This window comes from Strix uralensis, chromosome 5 (assembly GCF_047716275.1).
Source record: "Strix uralensis isolate ZFMK-TIS-50842 chromosome 5, bStrUra1, whole genome shotgun sequence".
NCBI lineage: Eukaryota > Metazoa > Chordata > Aves > Strigiformes > Strigidae > Strix > Strix uralensis.
This window is the reverse complement of record NC_133976.1, coordinates 37,844,952-37,869,263: the sequence shown is the minus strand read 5'-3', so window position 1 is coordinate 37,869,263 and position 24,312 is coordinate 37,844,952. Positions and strand designations below refer to the sequence as shown.

The window sequence follows — 24,312 nt, the reverse complement described above, 5'->3', positions numbered from 1 at the left end:
CTATGATGCCTCAAGCACTGTGCTTCTGAAGGTCCTTTCTCCGGAGATAAAGAGCTTCCTCATGCTTATTAAAGGTTGCACAATACTTTTGAAAAGGTAAGAATAACTTCACTGATCACCACATGACATGGTGATCTTCCTAAGCAGAACCATGTGCAAAAATGAGGCTCTAAGTGTTTTTGTGTTTGGGGGATTAACAGAGAAAAACAACCAATTCTTCCTTCAAAACTGTTTTTTCTGCTGAAGATACTGTCTCATCACCATAATGTCAGACATCTATTCTGACATACTCTCCAAATCAATTCAGCAGCTGAGTTCCCACCTGTGAATATTCTGCACATCTACAGTAATGACACAGAAGTTCGTGCCAGCAGAAATGGTGCATTCCTCTCACAGTAGACCTACTTCTGCTCTCACGGAAGTCTTTGGGAGTTTTCCCATTGCTTTCACTCAGAGCATGAAAAGCACAGGAAACAAAAATCAAAGCAAGCAAGCAATATAAGGTATAAACAAGGTGCAAGCAAGTAAGAGTTACACTGCTGAAATAAAATCCATATTCCCATGAGACAGAGCCCCAAGTATTTCCATGTTCTGCAAAAGAAACAAAAAAGGGCCTGCACCAGAAATAATTTTTATGATAGAAAACATGTAAACACATTGAGTCAATGCACTTTCATTCAATATGCTTCCAGCTACTCCACATAATATACCCTCTGCTCAAGTACTCAAGAGCCAGAACCAGAGTCCTCACAGTCAAGCGGATATTTCATCTTGCAAGCTTTTCCTTTATTTTAAAGTGAATTTTGTTACAGTTCTTTAAAAAGTGGCTAGAAAGGTAGAAATAGGACACGAGGAAATGGAAGGAAGCTGCATCAGGGGAAGCTCAGACTGGATGTTAGGAAAAGGTTCTTCACTGAGAGGGTGGTCAGTCACTGGGACAGGCTCCCCGGGGTAGTGGTCACGGCACCAAGCCTGGTAGAGTTCAGGGAGCATCTGGACAATGCTCTTAGTCACATGTTTAGTTTTAGGTAGCTTGCCAGGAGCAGACTACCCATGATCCTTATGGGTCCCTTCCAACTCGAGATATTCTATGATTCCATACATAAATAGAGCTATAACCTACAGAGAGTTTATGATAGCCATAAGTTTTTTGCTGACTTTAAGTATTGGTCTCCTTTCCCTCAGGATGTGGGGGACAAGTTGCTAGCTGGAGGGCAGGGCTGCCACTCAGCAGGCTGGAGGAATGGGCTGACAGGAACCTCCTGAACTGGGATGTAGTAAATCCTTATTGAGGGCTGACTACTGGGAAAGCATCTTTTCAGGAGAGGGCCTGAGGGACCTGGTGGACAACAAAGTGAATATCAGCCACCGGTGTGCCTTTGCAGCGATGAAGGCTAACCACATTTTGGGGTGTATAAGCAATTGTCAAGACAAGTGATCATACCCCTCTAAATGACACTTGTGAGAGTATTGTGTCCAGTTTGGGGCTCCTCAGCTGACCTACTGGAGTGAGTCCAGCAGTGGGCCACCAAGATTGTCGCAAGAAGATGCCGAGAGAAATGGATTTGTTCAGCCTTTAGAAGACAAGGCTAAGGGGAAGAAACCTGACTGCTGTCTTCAACTACCTAATAAGACGGTATAGAGAGGAAAGAGTCATATTCTTCTTGGAGGTGAATTGTGATGAGAGGCAACAGACACAAACTGCAACAACAGGAATCTCAGATAGATACCAGGAAAAAAAATTTCATGGGTCATTGGTTGAAGATTGGAACTGGTGCCCAGAGAGGCTGTGGTATCTCCATCCTTGGAAATATTGAAAACTCAACTGGACAAGATTTTGGACAATGTAATATAACTTTAAAGTTGGCCCTGCTTAGACAAAGAAGTTGGAACATACGATCTTCAAAGTCATCTCCAATTCAAATTATTCTATCATTGTATAAAAGTTTAGAGTATTCTCTGTGTAAATCTGTTTTCATCATGATTGAAGTGTTCTTGATTTTGTTGAATGCTGAATATGATGCATTGCAAGGTGGTATAACATAATACAGATGCTTCAAAGAGCTCATACAAATGTGTTTCTGGCCCACATAGAGCTTCACTAGCTCCACACTGTGGTTAGGCATTCAGAGAGAAAAGTATATTTATCCCAATATCACAAACAAGTTTACATTTTTAAAAAATCCAGCCTGTCACCTTTCCTTTGCATTAGTCATGGGACTGCAGAAGGACACAGAGTCAATTTTCAAACATATGCATAGAGAATTGAGCCTCAAAATTTTATCTGAAATCAATATTCAAGCCTTTAGAGGTGTACCCACCACCAAAGGAAAATCTTTGGCTTGGACCAGATGGACCACAGGCTAGGGAATTTGAGGAACTTGCTGAGATCTGCCAGGCCTGACCATTACCTCCTTCGAGAAGTGGGGCTTCACCTTTGACTCAAAAGTGAATGACATGATCCTCTTTCCCAAAGAGAACTGAAATCAAAGCATCTCTACACTTTTCAGTATGAAGAGGCCATATCATACCTGTTGTATCCATACAGCATTCTTGTGCCAGAGGCAAGCATCCACAGAATTTCACACTGTACAGATTTGTTTTGAGTGGTGAGCCATTGTGCCCCCATATGTCTGATCTGAGCTCTTCCTTGTCATCTTGCAGAGGTAATAATTTAAACTTTAACAAGTCTATTAAGTCCCTTACATCCCTCCCTCATGTTTTGTGCAAAATAGTAACTGCAGCTGGGACAGGAAGACAGACTGCATCCTCTTTGCCTCTCTGAGTTTTAGTCAATGGTATTTTTCAAAGTCCTTGGGTCAAAATAATTGCAAAGTTTAGTCTGCTGGCATAGCCTGTCCAGGAGTATATTTGATAACCTGTGAGGGGCTCTACTTTTATACAGAAAAAATGAGCCTCTCCAGGATACATGCCAAGTTCTGCTCATGCCCCCCTTCTCACTCCTGTATTTTCCAGGTGGCAGGTCCATTAATGCATTAGTGAGGGAAATGGGCACTGGAGTGCCTGTCTGATGAAAAACACTGGCCATCTAGCAGACAAAAGATAGTATGAAGAGATTCTCCTTGGATAGAAGGGCCTGGGAATGAACTGGGACCGGAAATATCTAATACTGTTCAGGCCACCGGAGTAGCCAAGGGGCTTTGGGAATCCCACCACCTTAGGCTTGCCTTCCCCTGTAACATCTGAATGTAGATGAATGGCTGCCTGTTATGGCACGCAGACACAGGGCCAGTGAAAAAAAACCCCTGAATTTTAACAAGCCTTTTGTTTCTTTTTATTTATTTTTTCTTTAAAGTAATGACTTCTGCAACATAACCAGGAAGCAAAGCAAAGCAAACTGAAATGCATGAAAGGAAGAACTACAAGGTTTCCATTATATTGTAACCAAATGGTGACTTATTAATGTCAAGTGTTTTTTTGATCTAAGAGAGGTTTACTGTTCCTCAAAATATCTATATCATCCCTGGAAATGACTAAACAAGAGGTAGGAAAAATAACCCCCTCCTTCCAAAGTAGGTATAGCTGTAATGTTTAATTTGGGGTGGATATTTTTCCAACTCTACTTCAGGTAGCACTTAACAGACTCTTAACATCCTTGTTCTCTAACCTACTTTTGGCTCTGTAGACTTTATTAATAGGCAGCTTTATCATGAAAACTGGTAAGCGTCACAATATCTTCACATTTCTCATGTCTGTACACAAGGAACCTGGAGCAAACCCAGGCATTGTTGGAACTCAGCTCTCAGGCTGTTGTTTAATAATCAGAAGTTGAACGAGCTCACAGGGCTTAGTCTCCAAAACTGTGTAACTGTGTGTTCAGCGGTATGCCAGTTGGTTTCTAGCATGAGCCAGCTAGATGACAGCCGATCATCCCCACTAGCCATCTATGATGACTAACCAGCTTTTCCCTGCTCAGTCCCAGTACTGTGCTACTCTCGCCTGTTTTCCTGAAGCTTGGCGCACCCAAACCTGAAATCCTTACGCACATTTGGGTGACCACCATTTGCAGCGGAGCTCCCAAATTTTTCCAGTAAACGAGTATGACATGGTCAATATGACACAGCCAGAAAAGGAGGAGTTAAAACATCTATACCCCCAAATTTGAAGATATTCAGGCTTGTCCTTTCACTTTTGCTCCATGACAGCACCCTAAACGCCTGGCTGAGCGCAGAGGCACCCGGGGGGCAGCCACACCACGTCTGCCGGCTGGAATCACCCCCGGCTTACTCCGTGTAGGCCACTGCCGCTGGCCCGCCCTCACGGCGAGGCCACTTACAATTCTTTTTTTCTAGCAAATGGTTTTATAGGGAAAATATCCTTGACACGTTTACGGAGGAGAAGGACGTTAAAAGCTTCAAGCCTTGTCCCGCAGCCCGCAGGATCGGGAGGCTCTGCCAGGGGCTGGGACGGAGCGTCCCGCTTGGGCAGCGCTGGCTCGGCCCCACGGGCAGCAGGGACGGGCGCACCGCGGGGGGCGACCTCCCGCCGCCGGGAACGGAACGCCCGGCCCCGGCCCCGGCCCCAACGCCGCAGGCAGCCGGGGGCGGCCCCGCCAGGCCCCGCCCGCCGCGCACCTGCCGCGGGCCGCCCCCCCGGCGCGGGGGGCGGACGGGGGCGGCGGCCGCCCGTGCCCGGCGTGTGCCAGGAGCCCGCCGGTGCCGCAGGAGGAGCAGGAAGCGCCCGGGCAAATCCAGCCTCGCTATCACATGACTCAGCAGCCGCCGCCGCCGCCGGGTTGAGTTCACCCAGCGCCGCGCCGGGAGGGGGAAACCTGCCGCCACCGCTGCTGCTGCAATGAGCCGGCGGCCCCGCGGCTGCCCCTGAGCCCGCCGTTCCCCCGCCCGGCTCCGCGCGGCCCGGCGCCCCCATTGCGGAAGCGCGGCGGGGGCTGCCGGAGCCGCCGCCGCAGCAGCGTTGCCCGCCGGCGCGCTCCGCTCCCCGCCCTGCGCGGTGGCTCCGGCGCTGCCGCCGCCGCCGCCGCCGGCGGGGGTACTATGCTCACGCGGGTGAAGTCCGCCGTGGCCAATTTCATGGGCGGCATCATGGCTGGCAGCGCGGGCGCCGACCACGGCAGCGGCGCGGACTTGCCCCTCCGCTTCCCCTACGGGAGACCCGAGTTCCTGGGACTGTCCCCGGACGAGGTGGAGTGCTCCGCCGACCACATCGCCCGCCCCATCCTCATCCTCAGCAAGGAGACCCGGCGCCTGCCCTGGACCACGGGCTACGCGGAGTGAGTACGGCCCGCGGCTGCGGCGGGCAGGTGGAGCGCGGCCGGGCTGACCCCGCTCCTGGGCGCACCGGCGGCCGGAGGCGGTGATGCCGGCTGACCGCCCCCCCACCCCCGCGGCGGGTGCCGGCGTTGCCGGAGGCGCCGTCCCGGGCCTGCGCGGCGCCGTGGGCAGCGGGGGCGGGCGGGGGGGGCGGCATTCGCGGCGCCGTGTGCCCGGCCCCCGCCGTAGCGTTGCACCTGGGTAACTCGTTCCTGGGAGGCCGGGGAAGCCAACGGTCAGCTGGGAACCCCCGCGGAAGCGGCCGGTACCCGGACGGGCGAACGGTGGCGGACGGGCAGCACCGGGGCTCCTCTGCCCGCAGCGGCGGCTCCGGGGGCCGAGGATGGCGTTCCTCGCCGGGGAGCAACTGTCTCTGTTCTTGACTCGGGAATGAAAAGGGCTATTGATAGGAAACCCGGTTTGGTTTGTGCGTCCGTAACTGCTTCCCACTGCCCAGAAGTGGTGAGACGTGGAGGGGTTTGGGGCACCTTCCTGTGGACCTGGCAGCCGTCATGCTCGCTTATGGTGGCTGGTCGCCCATTTCCCCAAGTGCTTTCCAGATTGGGGAGACGCTTGAGGAACATGAGCTCCGAACTGAAAGAAAAATCCAGTGGCCAACCCCGAAATTGGGCTTTCCTGGCCGTTGGTTGCCCTGACTCACTCATGTCATGGTATTTACTTGAGAAGGTGTCTGGTCGGGACCTGGTTTTGTAGCCTTGAGCGCAATCAAACTACATGATTGCATGCAATGCCTTAAATACCAGCCAGGCAAAGGGCAGTGTTCGTTTGGATGCAGATCCTCATCCCGCTGGCAGTGGGAGTAGCTGCAGAGGAAAGGCACGTCCTTGTACTTGATTCCAGTATCGATAGACATGTTGTTTTCTTTGATGGTACTGGGAGCAGTATTCAATATTTGGTTTCTCTCTGCTGCTGTCTCGAAGTCTTGAGCATGGCCATCCATGTTGCTGCCAACTCACAGATTACAGAAGTTACACTAAACTAGCTCTTCCAAGCTACAAGCTGTTTTGCTGTCTCTTCAGGCATACCTGAATTCCCAACAAAGCTACAGCAAAAACTACAGAGAAGGCTTCGCATTGTTAATGAACCATCACTAGCTTTATTTAAAAGGTTGTTCATTGGGGACACTGAAATGGAAAGAGAGGTTTAAAGAATTTTATATTGGGATTGTTCTCTTCAGATTATTAGAGAATTGAATAGACTACTGAGCAAATTCCCCAGGAACTCTTAAGTTTAAATGTTTAAAAGTAAGCTCTAATTGTTCTGCTACTATAATAGTTCCTTAAAAAGCAATTCTTTACCAAAGCAAGTAAGTGCTGCTATTTTTAGTTTATGTGAGGTGCTGTGGCTTTCAGAGAGTAACAGTAATTGCAAGTTGGTGACAAAGTGGAAGGGAGGTTCTCTGGCTCCCAGCTATGTTCGCCCACTGCTGGCCTGCCAGCTTTGCCTGAGACTGGGGAAGAAAAACGTGGGTGCTGGGAAGTGAAAGCCCAGGTCAACTCTGTAGATGAAACCTTCTGTGAGGGAGTGTTTGGGGATAAAGTAAATGGCTCTGGGGGTCATGAAAGGAGAAGAACGTGCCTAGATTGTTTTCATATGGTTGTTATTATTCTGAGCTTTGAGCAGTAGGGTTAATTGGGAGGCGTAAAAAAGTCACTGGCTGTCTCAGTGCCTGTTGTTATCCATGTGAAAAGAGGTTGGCCTTTTGCTTTATCTCTGTTTTTGTTTTCTCCTTTGTCTCATCCCCTTCCAGTGCAGTTACTGGTTCTAGTGCTGGTGGAGCACAGCTCAGTGAAAGGTACTCCTCCTTAGAGGGAACTAGTGAATGTGTTACTAGGCTCTTCCCAGAAACATCTATATGATCTTCCAAAATGGGGTTTGGTTGTAACCAGAAGATGTCAAAATGCTCACTGTGCAAAAGCGAAGAGGAAAGCAGTGCTACCAAAATTGCATTGTCCTCCAAAGGCAAAGCTGTGCAACAGCCATTAATGAATAAAGAAGGAAGTAAGGATGAACTTGGGTTTTGCCAAATACGACTTTTTTTTTACTCCTACTGAGCTATTACCAGGCTTTCTGAATATAATTGTGAGACTTGCTTGGAGGTATACTTTCAAAATATCTGTTTTCCTTTTGGAATGCATATGAGTTATATAGAGAAAAGGAACAGAAAAATACCAGAATGGTAAAATTACTATAATGCATATTCTGAAGTTTGTTTGCTTGGGGGAAGCAGGGGATGAAGTACTTCTATGCAATTATTTAGCACTGTGTTAGCATCTATATTAAGGAAACTACCAGAGCAGTGTTTGCCTTTTGTTACGGTACAAGTGAGCACTTGCAAGACTGTTAAGAGGAAGTTTGGTGTCCCCACAAGGAGCTTGTGACATAATACAAAGGTCAGCTACTTAACTCACATTTTACTAGTTTGCTTTGGTATGAAGGAATTGGAAAATACATGCCATCAGCTTCCCTGAGCTATTGCCTTTTTCGTGTTTCTATGTTTTAACAAATCAGCAAAAGTGATTTTAGTGTTTTGTTGGCAGGATGCCTTTGGGCACTGAGAGTTTTACTTCTTGAAGTTGAGAAGAGGTTTGTTGTGGACTTAGAAGGTGGGGACTTGGCCCAGAAGGTGTAAAGAGAGAGTGTGTGCCGCCTTTATTGCATCTGTCCTGATGTCATGGGCTGTTCACACAGCGGGGTTTGAGTTGGTGGATTTGTGCTCCATGCACACCAGCATCCGCCTTGCTGTCTTTAGGAAGAAATTTTGGCTCTGAGAACAGATCGCCTGGAGGCTTTGGCTCAGGACAGCGCTTGCAGTGTTCATGTTCTTCAGTTGTAAAACATGCCAGTTTACAGATAATACTGGAGCTCCTTGATGTTGTCATGTTGGTGTTCCATCCAAGCTGGAGAAGGCATTTTGAGGTTAGACCTGGTTCCCATGCAGGACTAAAGCAGTCTGAGTCCACAAAATATGTAGCTTTTTCAGGGACTTGCTCTTGTTCCTTTGATTCCTGAGGATAGGAATTTCTTACTAACTTAGGTAGTGATAAAGAAGCCCAAGCTGTTGACTGTTTCTTCTCCTTAGCATCTGTGGTATATGCCTGTTCATCTGACTTGTTCCCCTGGAACAAGCACTTCTCCTCTTCCCCTTCTTCTTGCTTCTCTTGTGCTAAACTTTTTTTGTAACGGGTATTTTTGCAATATTGCTCATCTATGTCATATATTTTAAGTTATTTTTAAAATTACCTACTTAACTCTATGGTATTATGCAGTGAAATGTAAATTAGCCTTTATTTTTTATTATTAGCTTCCCCTCTTTTAATAGTGTGATCATGATGCAAAGCATGTAGGCAGGCAAATGAAATCTTCAAAAACATACTTGATGCTGGGATAAAACATCATTGCTTCCTGAAATTTCAGTGGGAATCCCATAGGGCCTTTCTTAGTCAGTGAGCAGCCAGAAAATTGTCTTCTGAAACAACTGTCCTGCTGTCTCTTCCTTGCATGGGAGACCTGAGACCTTGAATTTCAGTTCACCTCGTACTATAGGATGGCAAAAGGCTGGTACATGTTTCAAAGAGATACTCTTATATGTCAGGCACTTTTCTAATTGTCATCAAACTCTGTAGAAGCAAAATGAAAATTGTATCCCACATCCAGTAAGCTTTTAAAATTCTCTTTAAATCTATCATTTTATTTAGAAATAAAGTTTTCCTTTTTAATCAAGGGTATCCTTAATATAGTTTTACTGCATGTGGTTAGCTGATGTGCATCAGCAATGACCTAGGGAGAGGGTAGTCTTTAACAAACAGTCCTTTAAGTCTGCCTTTAATCTACAGGGGTAAGGAGATCTGCTGCTCTCTGAAAGTTAAGTGATTTGAGTAAGGGGCGGGGGGAGGGATCCTGCCTGACACTTTATTTACTCGTTGCCCTCCCTCCCCTCTGCAGGCAGCTGCCCTTCTAAGGCCGCAGGGCTCTTCCAGACCTTTCCCTGTCTGAGCCATGAGCTGGTTTCTGAGCATCTGCTTGTTCTGCCTGTTACTGGGAGGGAAGTTTCTTCTCTAGTCCCTTTCTGTGCTGTTTTCAGTGTGTTAGGACTTCTTCCCTGCAGAGCTTCTGCTAAGCTGCCCTCCGCCCTTGCATTAAACTCTGAAAGTAACTGGCGAAGTAGAGGCAGTAGCGTGGATGGAGTATATAACAACATGAAATTACTTGGATGCTATACACCTGCATCCAAACTCTGCCCAGAACTTTGTTTTTCACCTTTTGCTCTTTTGCTTTATCTTGTTCCTCCTGTGAAGGTAGAGGATGAACAGGGTGGAACAGAGCCTTCCTCTCCTGGTTGAATTCCCTGGACTACATATGGCATGACCAAATAGATGCTGAATTTGCAAATGACAAAGGACTGGCATGCTGCTCATGCTGGTGGAGTTGCAGGGAAACTGCAACTGAGTAGCATTTTGTGGTAGAAAAACAAGACTAGTCATTTTCCATTTATTTTGAATGTTTATTCCTGGTTGTCCAGAATTCAGTACCATAATCGCTTTTCTAAATTGTATGAATCCTGGGGATGGGACCATAGTTAGCTGCTTCTGTATCGCATGCTTTCTTCTCTTCACGCTTATCTTTCTGCCATCTCTTTGGAGAATATGAAAAGATGCTATTAAATATGCTTCAGGGAAATGAGAAAACTCTCAAAACGTATGTTGCCGGTGACCTTATGCAAAGGACAGTTTTGCCTGCCTTTTAAAATTTTTTAAAAACTTCTAAATGACACTTTAGATATCTTTGCAGTTCCATGTTATAATAGGTAGCCAGAAACTCAGCTTTTGTGGTGTGTGTGTTTCTTGGCTTATAAAGTCAATTTATTATCCCAGCAGTGCCTTTAGTTTGATGAGACACAAAGTCCAGGCTCTGTTTCTGTAAGGTTACATTTCAGAGATACTGTGGTTTCTCTGCTCTGCAGGCCTGCAGTAGCAATTAGATTTTCTCTGTGGTGTGGTGACTACTGACCCATACTGAATGCAGAGTTGTAGGTGAAGTATGATGACTGTGTCCTCCTGCAGCATTATTATGGTGGCATGTTGTTACAGCAATAACTTAAGTTCAAAATGAAAAGAAGGGGGGGAAGCTTACGGATTTTTTTTTTTCTACTCTAAGTACTAGTTGTTTTGTAAGGCTGATATTTCATCATATTTTCTCTGTGTTACTTTGTTTGTAAGAAATAAATGTATGTGAGAATTGACTGGAGGTTTTTACTAAAATAATTTCCAGCCTTTTTCACTAATCATAAATTTTAGGCTGGCACAATCAACATAAAATTTGTTGATTTTGTGAGTTAAGATAACACAGAAGTTATTTTTCCACCTGAAGTACCTTTCATGTTCTGTCTAGACCAAATTATTTATACAAATGTTAAGTGTTGTAATAACAATCTGAAGCAGGTGAAAGCTTACCATGTCTGTGAGATGAGGTAAACCAAAGCACAGAAATTGCTTGTCCCGAGTTGGACAATATGTTGATGTTGGAGGATAGCGTAGGGCTTGCAACTACTGATTGCTTATTCTAATCCGCATTGCCTCCTACTAAGAGGAGATAACACTGCAGTCATGCTCCTGTGAATTGAAAGTTACATTCTCATTTCTGGGAGCTAATCTTTCTAACTGTCAGCTGGGAGCATGACTCATACTCCGTTGGTAAACACATTTCTTGTATGTATTCTGTTTGGTACTAATTTCAGGAGGATGGTATGCCTGGGAAAAGGAATACCTGGTTTTTTTTTTTTCCTTGTTCTCTTTGGCTGTCTTCTGAGGTTAAGTACACAGAAATAATTAATTACTTTTTAAACTTTTAAGAAATTTGTTTACGCTTCTCTCTGGGTAAAATTATGTTCCTTTATTCTTTCTGTAGTTCAGAACATAAGACTGAGTAGGACCTGATGAATGAGCTAAAAATTCAAATCCCATATGTGCACCTAAAGACGACTAAACATTCTTCCTTGTATGAATTATTCTTCTATGCATAATGTAATGTTAACTTTTGTATATTGCCAGACTCTTGTTTAAACCTGAGCTCAGATAAAACAGCCTACAGAAACCTCATGATAGTTTCAAGAGCTTCAGAAATCCCTTTCCTTCTAAAAGAGCTTATACTATAGCATCTAATATTTATGTAATGCCTCTAATCTGCCAAGCATCTTGCAAATAATAATTTCAGAATAACCTTGGAGAAAAATGTAGACGTGTAAATGTTCCGGTTCTTCAGGTAAAGAAACCGAGGCAGTGAGGATAAGCTTTGGCAAGAGGCTTGATATGAATGTGGAGAACAAATTCTGAGTTTAAGGTTCTGTGGTTGGACTTCCCTGCTGTTGTGTGCTTGGCTTTTCCTATGTGGTCTCTGATTTCTTAGAACTAATGGGGGTAAAAGGAGAAAAAGAGGGGGGGAAATTGTGCTTTGGTATTTTTAATGTAATCTAAGTTGCACACACACGATTCCTAACAAGGCGTGAATGAAATTCATCCCTCTTAAGCTGTCTTGTATTGCTTAGTCCCCCAGAGGCTTAAGTCTGGTGCTGTCTCGTGTATTTCTGAAAATGTCACTAGAGCATGGTCCTGACTTCTGAAACCAGAGAGTGACTCTGTCCTCCCAGGTAGCCTTCCTTTGGCCCCTTCTGCCTTGGCAGTTGTGGCAGTCAGCAGATGTTACCTGCAAACACTCAGCTTTGTTCGTTTGCCTTGGATGCAGCTGCATTGCTTGGGAAAGGTGTAAGTTAGAATGGCTTGGCGTAGTTATCATTGTGCTATGAAGTAATCTGACAGGGCTGTGCCCCTTAGGGTGAATTGCTTTGAGCCTGTGAATGTGATCAAATGAAACATGCTCAGTTTGACCTTGAAAGGAAGCAGTGCTGCAAAGCACAAGTTGTTCCTGTGATGGGATTCATGTAGCACGTGAGGAAGAAATAGGGTTTGTGGGTTTGAGTACAGGTTACGTCAGCTCTGTGTTGAGCTGCATCCTGAGTAAGACTTGGAGTAGGGGAGTGCTATTAATGAGTGGAGTGAGATGTCTTTAGGTGAATTTGGGCAGAGCAGTCACAGTAACTTTGCTGTGGCATGAGGCTGGAGTAGGTGTAGGTGCTGTGTGTATGCTGGAGCAGCGTTTGCGGGGGAGATAGAGGCCCCTGGATCTTTATCCCATCCCTTTTGGATTTAGGTTCTGATTGAACTCACTGCTCTAAAATGCAAGAGGTCTCACAGGACAGCAGCAGCTTGGTATTAATTGTGCATTTTGTCGTCTCTTAACTGTCAAAGGATTTTTTTTTTCTTCCTCCTCATTAAACAGAAGGAGGAAGGTGACTTGTAAGACTTCATTCGCATTTGGCCAGTTACATTTACCTGGTAGGGTATATGTTTGGAATGGCCAACTACAATACATGGTATTATCCAGAGTGATTTCTCTATTATAGGTTAGGTGGAGTAGCAGGAGTCATGATTTCAAGTGCTCAGAGTGCGAAACAGAGTTAGCGCAGCCGGTGAGAGAAATCCCAGCTTGTGCTGAGCCCCTCTACACCCTAAATCTGACAGACATGGGGTGGAAGTCTTATTGCATGGTAATTACAGAGGTTCAAGCACGTAGGAGGTGGCCAGCATGTTCATTGCAGCCATTTGGCTGCCTTCAGTGCTAGTGCCTCCTGCCCAGCTCCCCCATCCAGTGGCCTGCTTGCTGTCTGGTAGATGCTGCCAACTGTACTTGTGGTTATAAGTGGCAGGGTGCTAAATGGTTGATGCTGTGTGAGCTGTTCAACAGGTGAAGCTCATAAAATGGCTGGAGACAGGTATGATTCCTCCTCCCAATACCATAGATAAGGCAAATGTTTGCAGAGTTTAGTGTTCTCTAAATAAAAACTGCACCCAGTATTTCTTCGGGGGGGAAGCCATGCTGCGGTAAAGCCAGTCTAAGGGACATCTCTAGTTCTTGATCACAGCATGGTTTAATTGCTGGCATCTGAGAGGGGGAAGGAGAAAAATAACCCCAAGCTGAGGCAGCCAACGTTGGCAAGTGCAGTGGTTGGAGCAGGAAGGGGTGTGGGCAGCACATAGTTAGGGAATGCCAAAATACAGACTGTGTACATGACTCAGCACTCATGCTGATTGGAAGAAAAACCTTAAGAGAGGTTATCAGTGTCCTGTGGCAGGCAGGCCTTTCTGACATGAAGCAGGGTGGCAAATCTAGAGCTTTGCTCATTGTTTGGGATCTGTATTCAACATGGTGAGGCTTAACAGGAAGAGAGTCTACTGGGGGAGTCAGGGCTGCTGAGGTACAGGGGTACAGCCAGTGCTGTGTCCTTGGAGACCCTCTGGCTTGACAGAACTGAAAACGTATATATTTTTTTAAAACCAAAAAAATTATAATGGTAAGCTGTCAGTGCCATTCACTGGTTATCATCTGTGTTTGGTTTCAATTAATTTCCTTCTGTTTTCTTTGATACCAAGGGTTGCATGAATACATGAATCATGTGTGGGTCTGGTCTTGATGGCCATGGCAGTGCTTCTTGTAAATGGTCCCCATCCCCAAGACAAGCAGGAATTGAATGGGTCTGGTCCCCCAACAGGAAAGAGAGTAGCATTATTTCAGCCTCTCTTTCCTCTGGTGTGGGAGGTCTGTCTGTCCATTGGTCTCACTTGTCATAATGCCAGGTTGTTTTTAACTCTACCGGGCATCTTCTCTGCTGAAGGAGTAACAGTGTCAGATCCTGTAGGCTCTGCACCTTTCGTTCTCATGAAAGCAGGTCCTGGTGGTGACTGTGGCTGAGAAGTGAATAACCATTTCCAATCTCTTCCCCCCCCCCCCCGCCCCGCCTTTCTTCTTTTTGAAGTGCTACCATAAGGTGTAGCCAATCTGGACTGATTGGTTTTGATGCTGTTCAAGCTCCTTTGTAGGCAGTGATAATGACACTGATACTGTGATTTGGGGTGGTCAGCTTTGCTTGACTTCAGGGAGAGAGCGTGGGGAAAAGATGGGAAACCACGTACCATTGTCTGTATGCTTTCCATGGTGATTTTCTGCTACAATAAGAGGATTGAGCTTTGATTGCATCTTTTGCTACTTTTACTTCGCACCATAAACAATTGATTTTTTTTTATTTTATTTTTTTTGTTAAGGGGGAGGTGACACAGCAGCATATGCGTAAACTGGAGTGGAAGAAGAGCATGTGCTGTTTGGGTGTTAGCTTGTGGTGGTTTTGTGGGTCATGCTCTGATGTCCTGCATACTGCTGCTTCGGAAATCCTGTGGCAAAGTGTTCTTGGACTGGAATTAGAGGTCTGTGAGATTGTCTAGGGATCCTTCCATAAGCATAGCTCTGTTTCCAAAGTTGTTCTAGTTAATTTATCCTTTTATTAGATCTGCTGGTCACATAGCTAAGTGACCTTTGTGCTGTCCTGTCTGTGTATCTGCCCCGTTGCTTAAAGGTACCAACAGAGGTGAGATCTTTCCTCCCCTCTGCTCCCCCCATGAGCCCTTCTGAATTTCCCTGATTTGTTCCTCTGTCCTTTATGGCCTGTTATCCAAATGCTCCAAACTCCCCGCAGAAAGGCAAAAGAGATCCAGCTCTAGCGAAGCTCTGCAGCAGATCTTTTTTAAATTTTTTTTTTTTTTGCCAACATTGATTCATTCAGGCCAAGTATGATTTGTCTATCTTTAGGTATGTGTTAGAGACCTCCTCAGAAACAGATGATGCATAGCTCATGTTTGTAATGCCATAAAATACATGTCAGCCAGAACTAACAATCTGGTCCTTGGTGGAGTCTTACATTGGAAGTGGGACTGAGGATGGGTCTCCAGCAGTGCTGTGGGCTCTCATCCTCCAGTTCTTCCCGAAATGGCAGTTTTAGCCTGTTACCCAGCCATGAAACAGTTGATACCCATTCCCTGGGGTAAAACACGATCCTTTCTGTGGTGAGCTGCATGGGCAAGGGTTTTGTCCTTTTGACCAGGTGTGATATTTAAAGACACATCTCATTGAAGGCCAAGAAAATACCATAGGCATTGCTGCATTGATTTCAGATGGGTTTTGTTAGGTTTTGAAACAGTGTGAATGAGAGGGGGAGGTTAGTGCTGGAAAAAGAAGTTGCCCAAAGTGCCACTGATTATTTTTTTAAATTATTATTTTTAATTATTATTCTTTTTCTTTTCCCATTCTCTCTTGAAGGAAGTTGGTTTTTTACCCTTGGTTGTGGACTTTTTGGTTCATAATCCATGCTGCATGTCTATGAGGAGGAGAAAGTGAGAAGCTGTGAGACTTTAGTTGGAAGCAAACGTACCTTTACTTTCTGGTTGGGAAGAGTACTCCTGAAATCACTTCAGGCCCAAGCATTGTAATGGAGAGAAGGGTCCTCTCCAGCAGGTTCAGGGTTGTATTGGATAATCCCTTTCAAAGGCAGGAGCTGCCGCATAAAACCCACCACATCCCTACCTTGCTGACCGGGCTCATGAAGCTCTGAGCAGCTCTGCTAGTACCCAGGAGTGCAAAGGGTTGCACCTCTGTTGGTTTGGTGACTGTGAAGGGAGCTTAGTGCCTTTTCCTGTGTCCTATCCCACCCCCTGGTGTTAATTCCACTGGCTCCATGTCTGTGCAAGTGCTTTGGCAAGCTGAGTGCAGGTCTTGTTTTTTTTATTTGTTCAGCAGTACGTGATGCTTTGCAGAAGCCCATGCCGTAAAACTAAGTTCCTTAAATTGCTGGTTGTGTTTTTTTTTAAAACAGCATTTTTGAGAAAGTGCTTTTTCTTCCAAATCTGTATTAAGGGTCTTTGTTTCACAAGTGAATGCTAAATTTTGGAGTAGAAAATAGATTTGTTTGAACTAGTTCTTGTTTCTCTTTGCTGAACTTATTTGTAGGTGTCTTGACTGAAAAAGGAAATTAAAAGGGGTTTTTTTTCTTATTTCTTTCTGAGGACTTGATCTAAATTCAAACTTGTAGTGTTTATCCTTCAGACATTTTAAGAGCCCTATAGTGAAACCTGCATTGTATGTGTGGCGCTGCTGGGGTGGAGTATGCCTTTAGATTCAGGTACTTGGTTAGGCATTTAGAAATGGAAAATACTGATCATAAAGCTAACCTCAGTGAATACTGTTGCTTCTGTCATCACACAGATCATAAAGTTTTGTGGGTAGTTAGTCTGAAATGAGTGATTTTAATTTTGCAGAACGTAAATAGAATTTTTTCTCCCACTCTTCACACAAAAAGTTGTTTTTCAGCCATTTTTATGTGTCATTTGAAGGTGAGAACTTAAATCGGTTAAATATGCTCTTGACATAATGCAGGAATTGTTAAGGCATTAAAACTTAACACTGATCTTTTTAAAAATTAAAGGTACGCCAACATCAGACTTGGAGGGTGATTTTCACTCTCCCTTACCTTGGTGCCTCTGGTTAATCACATCTCCAGTCCTGGGCTTTCAGTTTATTTCTTTATTTTTCTCAATAAACTTTGATTAAGATCACTGTCTCCACAGCCCTTGCAAAATATAGATGACAACTTCTTCAGTCTGGGACTCCCTCTGATGTACTCCTCAATGTCATTTAAGGTCTCTCTGTCCCTCTCCAGTAGTGCAAAGCCAGGAATTACAGCCCAGTGAGTTCCTTCGGCAACCTCTCCACAGTAATCTCTGAAAATCCTAGGTCTGTGGATGGTAATTCTATTAGCCATTCAGCAAGCCGCGTCTGGAAGAATGCAGCTGGTGTGTGGGAATGTGGAAAGTTCCCCATCTCTGCCTTTAATCCTGCTTTTAGAGGGGAAAAAAGTTATAGGCTAATGTGATCAGCTGTAATCCCATTCTTGCTTGGTTTTAGAAGAGTGTCTGATTCCTAAATCACAGGCTAGTTCTGTGAAGTGCTTTCATGGAGGGGACAGGGAATTATTTTGGCACTCAGCTCATTTGTCTTTGAAAAAACACTGGAAGCAAGAGAAAAAGAAACTCTCATAGCCGAGTGAGTTTCTAGTTTTTGTTGCACAAGATAATTTAGAAATCTGAAACAAAGAGCGTGTGAATGGAAACACAGAATGAGCATAATCCTTTCAGGTATCTAGGTATATGTGTAAACACAGGCAAGGAACAACTTACGCATACACTGCAAATTGCTCTTCAGGGCTTTGTGGGCCCAAAGGTTTATGTTGGGATCTTGTTATTTGATGATATATTGTTGCTGCTGGAACTGGTGGTGTGGTTGGTTTAATGCAGACCAGGAACAGAGCTGTCTAATAAAAGCCACAGCTTCTACCTAAGGTGAATGACCTGGGCACTTTTTTCCTCATTGAGGCACTTGTTTTTCCTTCTAGCGCTAAGGGAATGAAAACACTAACTTCTGCGGAAGTGCTGGTGTGAAGTGTTAGAAATGTTGTTGACTACTGCAGAGGGGCAGAGACAAGACCCTTCCTGATGGGAATGAAACACACCGTGATCATCTGCTGTGTATGAACACAAACAACACACTGCTTTGGGGACAAAGGGCATCATCTTCTTGTGTGAAAGGCAAAGTGCAACCTGAGATCAAGGTCTTTCAATGCGATCGTTTGCTCATAGCAGATGAGTTGTTTGAAGGTTTGGTGCTGACCATGGCCTCTGTTTGGGGAGGAGGAAGCATTGCCCTCACAGGCTCAGCCCTGTTTGCAGGGGAAAGGAGGGGGAAGGCAGAAAAATACCTTGTTTGAATCTTGTTTGTTTGCTGGAGAAATTGGAAATAAGTGTGGCTGATCTTGAAGTCAGATGCTGCTTGAACCTTCTGGAGTGAATGACTCTGGAGAGGGGTGAGGTCTGACGACTGAACTTGTTGCTTTTTTGTTTGAGCAGCAAAGTTGAGTTACTGCAATTTCGAGAAACTGTGTGAACTGAGGCCTTCTTTTTTCTTCCCATCAGGTTCCCCCTCCTCTTGTGCCCCTTCTTGCTGGTGTGACGGTGGTGGCATCAGGACCCTGGGCAGGGAGGTCCCGGTGGCAGCTGCCCCGAGACACCTAGGGAAGGGAGGGAGCACTCTGGCCTGGCTGGAAGAGCCACCTGGCCTAAGCTGTAACATGTTTTTTTGGTTCAACTTGCCAAAGGATTGCAAGGTGGGAGAAAATTCACCAAAAAGGAGTATTATTCACTTTTGTCTTCTCTGTCAAGTTGGCCTCAGGTATTGGTGCTGTTGCAGTAGTTCAAATGCTTGGGAAAGGCGGGAGACATGATGCTGTAGCAATAAAATGCTGTGATACTAATCCTATAAATTTACAGGCTTAGTCCAAGCTAGTGTTTTGAGAGGTGGTGTGGGACTGCCATGTTTACAAATAAAAACTATTACTTAGTTTAATTACAGTGTAAGGAACACTAGCTCTCTTGCCCTTTTTTACAAAACTGACATTTTGGTATGTGGTATAACTGCTGTGCTCCCTCACAGCCTTGTCTAAGGCCAGAAAACTTTGTAGGCTATCAATAAATAACCCAGTGCCTTTAAAACAACAACAAAAAACCCCTCAAATCTCCCCCTGCTATCAAATAATTGAAGGGGAAGTTTTTGTTTTTCTTTCCGCTTCGAAATTGTATCATACTCCCTGGAGATCTTGGAAACACTAGATGGGTAATTAGATGGATTTAATCTTGGAGGAAGGTAGTGGTGTTTAGCAAGAATAATTTGAACTAGTGTTACACAGGTATGTGTTTTTAAATTACTGTAACCCCTCTAGTATCCTTCTGGAGAGCATGCCAAAATGGTTGCTTGGTGTGTAGTGAAAAAGCCAAAGAAAGTGTTACTTCCCTTGTACAGGTGGATGTGATAGTGGAAAACGGATTGCCTCTGTAAAAGTCTACATTTACAACATGATTGAGAAGACTCTTCACCTTTAATTATGGGCAAAGCTGAAGAGGAGGAGTAATGATTACAGAAAAAAAAAAGTAAGGAACATAGAGGAGTTGAAAGAAAGGGAACAAAAATGAAGCCTACAAAACCTGGAGAGAGCACACTGAAGGCAGACTAAATATTTTTGTATTGGAGGAAAAGTTTAACAGGAATAGAAACCTCTATGACAGAAAATGAAAGGCTGTAAACAGTGGTAAAAGATAATGCTTCCCTGTGTATCTTAGAGTATACGGGCAGAATTCATTGCGTGAGGACATACCAAAGAAGCCTTTCACAACTGTAGGTCAGGGTCTTCTGTTTCAGGAAGCCCCAAGACCTTGGATCTAAAGATATTTAAAGTTAGAAATAGGTGTCATGAAAACCCAGAGCTGTTGTTTGTTGGTTTTTTTTTTTTCCTCCTTTCTGCTTTAAAATAAGGAAGAGAACCTCTTATGCTTTGCTGCATGACAGGGGTCTCTACTGGACATTAAGGGGATCACTCTCCTATGGTTGGGCTCATTCCTGAATTAACCTGGTATTTCTCACCCTTCCACCTGGAATACCTGGTCTTGCCTCTGTAGCAGAAAGCAGTGCAATTAGTGGGGCACAAATGGAGCTGCTAAGAAGATTCTTCCGAAGGTGTGGGTTTTTTGTTGTTGGGAAGGATAATCAATCCAGAGTGTCATGGTTTAACCCCAGCCAGCAGCGAAGCCCCACCCAGCTATTCACTCACTGCCCCCCTGTGGGATGGAGGAGAGAATCGGAACAGTAAAAGTGAGAACTTGTGGGTTGAGATAAAGATAGTTTAATAGGTAAAGTAAAAGCTATGCATGCAAACAAAACAAGGAATCCATTCACTGCTTCCCATGGGCAGGCAGGTGTTCAGCCATCTCCAGGAAAACAAGTCTCCATCATACTTAACAGTTACTTGCGAAGATGAATGCCATCACTCCAAACATCCCCCCCTTCCTTCTTCTACCAGCTTTATATGCTGAGCACGATGTCATATGGCCTTGGATATCCCTTTGGTTAGTTGGGGTCAGTTGTCCCAGCTGTGTCCCCTTCCAGCTTCTTGTGCACCCCCAACCTACTCGCTGGTGGGGTGGGGTGAGAAGCTAAAAAGGCCTTGACACTGCTCAGCAATAACAAAAACATCTCTGCATTATCAACACTGTTTTCAGCACAAATCCAAAATGTAGCCACATATGAGCTACTATGAAGAAACTTAACTCTATCCCAGCCAAAACCAGTACACAGGGAAAATACCAAAATGTGGGAGAAGGCCCTTCCATGGAGACTGCAGTAAAAGTTTAAAGTGGCAGCACAAACTATACTAAAAAGTGATGCATAGATTTTCTGGATGGGGAGAAAATTCCCTTTAAAACAAAAGTTCTTTTAAGGGTGGGAGTCTTTTCATTTTAGGAGTCTGTATTTAAGTACTGCAGAAAGCAACTTCTTTTGTTCAAGGGTAGATGTGCTGCTTTTATAGTATTCCGAAGTAAGAGCTTTTCCTCAGCTAAGAATTGAGGAAGGCTACGTCACCAAGAAGAAAAATAATTATGACTGGCCATTCCTTGTCTTTCAGTTCTTGTGTAATACTTTAGGCCACATTCCTGAAACAAAAGGCAGAAGAAATCTATGCAGAAATATAATACCTATCCATTTTTTCCTCTCTTTCTGGATCTCCTGTTGAGAGTCCCAGCCCTCCAGAAGCATCATGGAGCTGTGGGGCTCTATACTACCTTCACCAGTGTTGCAGGGGTACTGTTTGGAAAAGAATACGCAAAAAATCAAGTGAACATACTGCTACAGTAAACAGTTGAGCGTTGTTACAGGCACAAAAGATCTGTTAGTAGCGAATGGATTAGTCCTAAAGAATCACTGAACAAATAACTCAATCTGGAGGAACAGCAAGGTGGTCTTGACTTCGAAAATAAGAATGGAGTTTGGAAATTGTTTCCCACGTGAGGGTTTTAACAAGACCTGAAGGAACTAAAATATCTACAGTGGAACAGTCATACTCGCAAGCAATGTGGAACAGGAAGGATTTGTTCTCAAAGCAGAGAAAGGCACTTGCTGTACAAAAGCACCTGGCGCTCGCAATAGTGTGACATGCAGCATAGTGAGGGGTGTAATTCATGTACAGAGCTAATATAGTATTTTGCAGAAGAGCTTATCTTAACCAAAATTAAAAGGATGTTTGTGGATGTGTAGACAGAGATGGGGGTTTTCATATAGGAGGCACGCAGTAAGCTTGCTTGGGAGCACTGGTGCTAGAACATCTTTGTGAGCTATTGCTCTCTTACGTCTGAAACAGTCATTATGCATATCTGCAGATAAGAGCTTATGCAGTACTCTTCAGCAGAGTAAATCAAATAGAAAGCAAACCTGGTAAGCTGTGTGAGTTTAGCTATGTAAAAAGTGAATCTGTGGGGGTATGGGAGGAAGTGTGATTGGAGACTCAAAAGCGGAGGTGAAAGAGTTCCAACACAATTTAGGAAACTGAAATCTGAACAAATACCTGAGATATCAGAAATAATACACTTCCACATAGCTGTGTAAGGTGTGTGTACTCTTTGTGTAGGACTTGATTGACTTTGGATGGGTTGTAGGGAAGGTCCTTCCTTTTTCCTGTATCAGTTCACCTACTGCTCTGTTGCCCTGCAGCAATGGGAAATGCAGAGCTACAAAAGCTTTCATTTTGCAGCAGCAATGTTAATTTTTGTCAACAAGGGAGCCAGTGGCAACATGGCTATGGAGGGGGGGGACTGGACCTGTCTGTGGTGGTCTGCAGCTGACACGAAGAAGGGTTTGTTATGGAAAGCATTGGCCTCTTACAGTCTCTCCATGCAGTGTGTAGGAAGTCTTCAGGTCTCCTTCCAATATGGAGGGGTGATGTGACTACTAAGCTGACTTCTAGCCATCTCTTCCCCCATGCACTTCCTATTACAGAAGAGTGAAATGTGGCCACCAAATGGCAGAGTAGTCTGACAAGGTTCTTAGGGAAAATATGTTTCAACTCGATTGGCTCTGAATATGAATTTGGTCTAGAAATCTGAAAATAAGAATTTGACAACTCACTGAAGTCTAAGACCATTGCTGGTGTTGTCCTATTACAAATACAGGCTTCATGTGTGTGTGGCTGCCTTACCTGGTGTTAGCAGCTGGGGAATGTGTATGACAGCTGAGTGTATAGGTTTCATCTGTATGTGTTGGCAATGACCTATTAGATGATGTTTTGAGAAAAGCCATTTTAGACAGGTTTTTAAAGAAAACAAACCAATGACCTTTCTCTGAAACAAAGTCTTTACTTATTCAGAGCATGCCCAGCAGGCTGCCATACTGGGAAGAAGTTGTGTTCTTGAAAGTGTTTTGTTTTCTTTTGCCTATTACTTTGGCCCTTCTCATCAAATTGCTCACTTGAAATCCCCTGCTGTTTGTTTGCAACAGTTGAATGAAATGGAAAACTTCTAATTACATCCTTATCTAAGAGTGCTGCCACTCTTTACTTAAGTACTGTTTGAGATAAAGCCACGTTGCTCTACTTTTCAGCTGGACTAATCTTGCAGTGGGACAAGTATATTTTGTGAATTATGTTTCTCTGATCATTGATCCTTTTAATTAATTGTGTGGCAAATCAGCATGAAACAGACTTATGTCTAAAGAGAGCCAATATTATCATTTTCCTCTGACAGCTTGCAGTCTGTGATGTCCGGTGTGGCTATGTTGTCCATTTGACTGGTGGAGTGTTAGGGAACAAGAAAGTTGTCATCAGAGTTTGATTCCTCAGACCTTGCCAAAATTCTGAGGTCTAGCCCACAGACCAAGAAACCCTCATCCAGAAAACCAGTAGGCATCTGAAACACACCATTGAAGTGTTACATGCAACTCAGGTGCCAATGTAGCACTCTAGGGAGAGCCCTGTTTCATCTGAAGAACACTTTTTGTTGTTTCTCTGGACAAGCTGTGCCCATATCTCCCCAAACATTTGGAACAAAAATTACCATTGATTGTTTATCCCTTTATTTACCATCCTATTCTGTGACCACAGTAGATGAGTGTGTATTTTACAGCCGGAACTGGAAGACCAAACCTTGAAAGAAATTTTTTAATTCCTCAACCCACTTTCCTTTTCTGTCCTCACTTCTTGAGCCTTCAGAATAGCCATCAGCCTTATCAAAGTCTTCACAAGGAACAAACTTCCAATGGACTTAAAAAAAACCCCCCAAAACCAAAAAACCCCAAAAGACCCAACTGAAACCAAGCTCTGCCAGAATAGCATGTGTTTATAATAAATGCTTTGGAGGACAGAGCTGTAGGAATTCCTGAAACCTGCTTATGCTTTGAATGCAGTAGGCTGTTTAGAGTAGTAGTACCATCATGGGAATTGTGTGTGTGACTCTACACCCAAGATGCTTTCCTTCAGACAGTTGCTGAAGGGCTGGAACACTGTTTTCAGCAGGAAACACCTTTCATATCTTCCCATCATCTTCCTGGCCTTGATTCTTCCAAGTTACTTTTAAACAAAATCCCAGCAATCCAGAACAAAACAAATAAAAGCTTTACAAAGATGAACTTGGGAAATAAAACTTGTAACTCTCCTGGATACGCATAATAGGTAATGGTGGAGGTGCACATATGCATAATGGTAGGGATATCCCTAGATATGTATAATGGCTTTATGGCCTGACTTGTAATTATACTCTGTTCTCTTGCTTCACCCCAGTCACTCCTAGTGTGCCCTTTCTCCCATCATCTCACCAGCTAGTGCCCTTCTTGTCTTATGACATGGCCCATGTTCCACCAGCAACTTGTTTCTTTGATTTATCTGCATTTTGTGTGAAGTTTTATGCACTTGTTCATTTCTGAAGAAGTTTGCGCATACCTAGGTGGATACATTGGGCAAAGTTTCAGCTCTGTCAGTTAGTCTCATAAAAGATGCTATTGTTATCTGGAGACCTGATCTCCTTAATATTATTTTGATAGTGGGCTATTTTAAGCCACAGTCAAAAATGAAATAACCCCCTCGTTTGATTGTTAAAAGAAAGGCATACTTACTGTAAATCTCTTGGAAAAAAGCCAGTGGGATTAAGCACTGTCTGTGCATTCCCAGATGGTGAAGCTAGCAAAAGATTGC

The 24,312-nt window shown here is 44.3% G+C and overlaps 1 protein-coding gene across 4 annotated transcripts in view; it reads left to right on the top strand.

Annotated features, from left to right (window-relative positions):
• The first annotated feature begins 4,689 nt into the window (after positions 1-4,689).
• PPM1H (protein phosphatase, Mg2+/Mn2+ dependent 1H) overlaps positions 4,690-24,312 on the top strand; it is a 146,344-nt gene continuing 126,721 nt past the window's right edge. For all 4 annotated transcript variants that reach the window (XM_074870476.1, XM_074870473.1, XM_074870474.1 and 1 more), the window contains exon 1: positions 4,690-5,251. In XM_074870476.1, the coding sequence (XP_074726577.1) occupies positions 5,016-5,251 (236 nt within the window). In that variant the 5' untranslated portion in view covers positions 4,690-5,015. The remainder of the gene's footprint in view (positions 5,252-24,312) is intronic.